The sequence below is a fragment of the Arachis ipaensis genome, chromosome B09 (assembly GCF_000816755.2).
Source record: "Arachis ipaensis cultivar K30076 chromosome B09, Araip1.1, whole genome shotgun sequence".
NCBI classification, from domain to species: Eukaryota; Viridiplantae; Streptophyta; class Magnoliopsida; order Fabales; family Fabaceae; genus Arachis; species Arachis ipaensis.
Genome location: NC_029793.2, coordinates 144454752 through 144457673, shown reverse-complemented (window position 1 = coordinate 144457673; position 2922 = coordinate 144454752). Strand labels below are relative to the sequence as shown.

Here is a 2922-nt window from a genome sequence, read left to right as displayed (position 1 = left end):
CTGGCAGATTTTTCTAGAGATAGAAGGATACCTAGTCAGGGACATGAGCGCCAATGGAACAGCTAGAGAAATGGCTGAAGGTACAAACAAACCCTGTAATCAAATAATATATAATTATGCTACTGCTTGCTCTTATATTGCATTTGGTTAACACTTCGTTGGTGTCCATAATTGAAACAAGGAAATGACATCGACACTTAGCAGAATATGAGTGTTCTTGAAATCAAATATCACCAACAGAAAGACTCTATGTATGTCTCAACAATCTTTCGAGATGTCGCTAGTGCTAACTTCATTATACCACTATAACTTATAGTGTAATTTATAGTACCTTCATTGTTTGCACTGTAGATATTTGACCATGTATCCACAGCATAGTGGTGGTAACATCACCAATAGGAGTCCATGCACCACCAGCATTTGCAGCTATTACAACAACGGCTCCAAGAATCCTGTCAATAGAATAAAAAATCTACTTCTGGAGAATTTGATAACATGCAAAGAGATTCATAGCTAAACTTAATGGCAGTAGCAGAATTCCCAAAACTGTAAACTTGGAATATTCCCATTGAATCTTCATGCCTTCGACATAAACAAAGGAAACCATTGATAATACTAACAGCAATTTCCTATCATCAACAATGAATTATATACACTAGAAGGAACAGATATAATATATATATAGAGACAGGTAATTTCTGGAAGAAAATTACTCATGATTTCTCACGTAAGTATTCAGATTGATAAGTTAACAACACAACAGAGACACATACTTTCGATACTCTGATGGGGGTACTAATTTCCGCAACAGAGAAACCATGACTATTGTAGAGGTAAGGTTGTCTAAAACTGAACTGAGAAAAAATGTCACAAATCCAATCTGCAAATTCAATAATAACTTGTCAAATTCCATCATGAAGACTGATGTGTCATGCAAATTCACTGAAGATTTAGAATATTTTGGTTGGAAGAGAGACGAGAGAGAGGTGGTGGGTATTTGGGGGGGGTGTTTGAATTGAAATATTGTTGAAAAACTCCTTTCATTGATGTTCAACCTGGATGATAATAACATATTTGACCATAGAATGAAAATTTCAACTAATGTAATCAAATCTCAAAAGTCTCAATTTGCAGGGTATCTTCCGAGAAATCTTTAGAATGGCCAAAAATATATTAGAGATAAAGCAATTGAATTTACCACCCAAAGGAGAAGTCGTGGCTTTCGAGTTGTTATATTGTCAGTAACTAGCTTAAATCCTTGATGAGCATCAACTATTTCCACAATAGTCATAGCTCCAAGCAAGAAAAACACTATTTCACTGACTTCCGCAGACGCACGCGTTAGCTCAGAAACAGCTACACCAGTTGATGGAGCCTGTTACAGTACAGACATTCCATAAAAGATAAAGCAAACAGCAGTGGAAAATCAAATCAGGAGGAAGGAGACATGAACTAATTTGAATAGGTACATCAACTTCAGGTCAATGTGTATTGAGTGTCTGTGTCCTATTCATTGCAAAACAAAAGCTTGTATGAGCTACCTAAATCTCGGAAGCACAACAAGGAACAGATGCATAAGGAATTCACTGATAATTTCAAAAGTAAAAAAAGCTAAGTGATCGATATTTACCCCAATACTTCTTATAGTCCACAAGCTTACAGCCATCAAAAGTCCTACTCCACTTTTGTTGAAAGCTAGAGATTCCTCAAATATGATGCCTACATATCCTATTACAAATAGCAATGCCATGGCAAGATCCTGCAGTCATGGTCACAGACTTGTAAACATATTCCCAAATGCAAACACTTCATGCTGAAACATACACAAGTGAATTTCAGCTAAGAGGACATTGATAGACCTGATTTGCGGCCACCCAAGAATGGTTAATTGCCACTGCCCCAGTTGCAGCTGCTGCAAATACCGCAACAGCTTTGAGCAAATCGGTCTTGGGCTTGTAACTGCTCTCAAAATCTTGTGAGCTTGTTTCATCAAGTGAACATAGGGGATCACAGGTTCCAGATTCAGTTGGTAAGTCCTGAAAACATTTATACGTGAAGTATGAGTTAAGCACTAAGCTATAAGCAGCAGATTATGTAACTTTGCCACATTTATGGAGGTTTATATTTTATTTTATTTTTAAGTGGAGTTAATATCATTAGGTTCAAATTCAACAAACTTTCCAGAAATTTTGAATCTTGCATTGGTTTTTGAGGTACCCTTGACTCAAAGTATGCAAATCAGTATCGAATATACAAATTCACAAACTTTGCTATAAATGGGTATCCATAAGAACCTGGAACTGCTGCTGGGAAGAAGTGGAGGAACCTCTGGCCTTATCTTCTGCACGCGCCAAGACATGATTACGGAGCAAGCTGGGCCCTCTGATTCTACAGAGAGAGGGGGGCGAGGATTGAAGAGAGTGAAGACGATGAAGTGAGAGCCTAGAGTTCCGGAAATGGTGGAACATGCACAAGTGCGTGTGTGTCCCAATGGAAAACGTGGCCATCGTAGTGTACCCAAATCTAGTAACTTTGAACCAGCAGTGACAAAGTCAAACAAGAAGAAGAGGGTGTTCGGTGTTCTCGTTCGGTGATAAACTTGGAAAAACGATGATACGGGGCTTCATCTTTCTTTCAGGTGTAATAAAATAGTAATAAAAAATGCAACTTGATTTTGTTTACTAATAAAGTAATAATTTTTATGAAGCATAAAAATTAAAAAGAAAAGGAAAAGGAAAAAGGCAGAAAAGGGCACGTGTAAGTAAGATGAGTCTAAGATTGTGTTTGAGGTGGTCGTGGAAGAAGGAGAAGCCAGAGAGACAGAGAGTGTAATCGCTTTCTCCAATAGATAGAGAAGCACAACACTACACTCACACCGCATATTTCGCAGTGACAGAAGCCATGGCAGTTGTTGTTCAACCC

At 37.9% G+C, this 2922-nt stretch overlaps 1 protein-coding gene across 1 annotated transcript in view; it reads right to left on the bottom strand.

Annotated features, from left to right (window-relative positions):
* The window catches only part of LOC107617241 (sodium/proton antiporter 1), a 6771-nt gene extending 3855 nt beyond the window's left edge, over positions 1-2916 (bottom strand). The window contains exons 1-7 of the mRNA XM_016318991.2: positions 2295-2916; positions 1860-2036; positions 1631-1759; positions 1199-1375; positions 774-880; positions 332-452; positions 32-93 (exon numbers count right to left, since the gene is read on the bottom strand). Of these exons, the coding sequence (XP_016174477.1) occupies positions 32-93; positions 332-452; positions 774-880; positions 1199-1375; positions 1631-1759; positions 1860-2036; positions 2295-2507 (986 nt within the window). The 5' untranslated portion in view covers positions 2508-2916. The remainder of the gene's footprint in view (positions 1-31; positions 94-331; positions 453-773; positions 881-1198; positions 1376-1630; positions 1760-1859; positions 2037-2294) is intronic.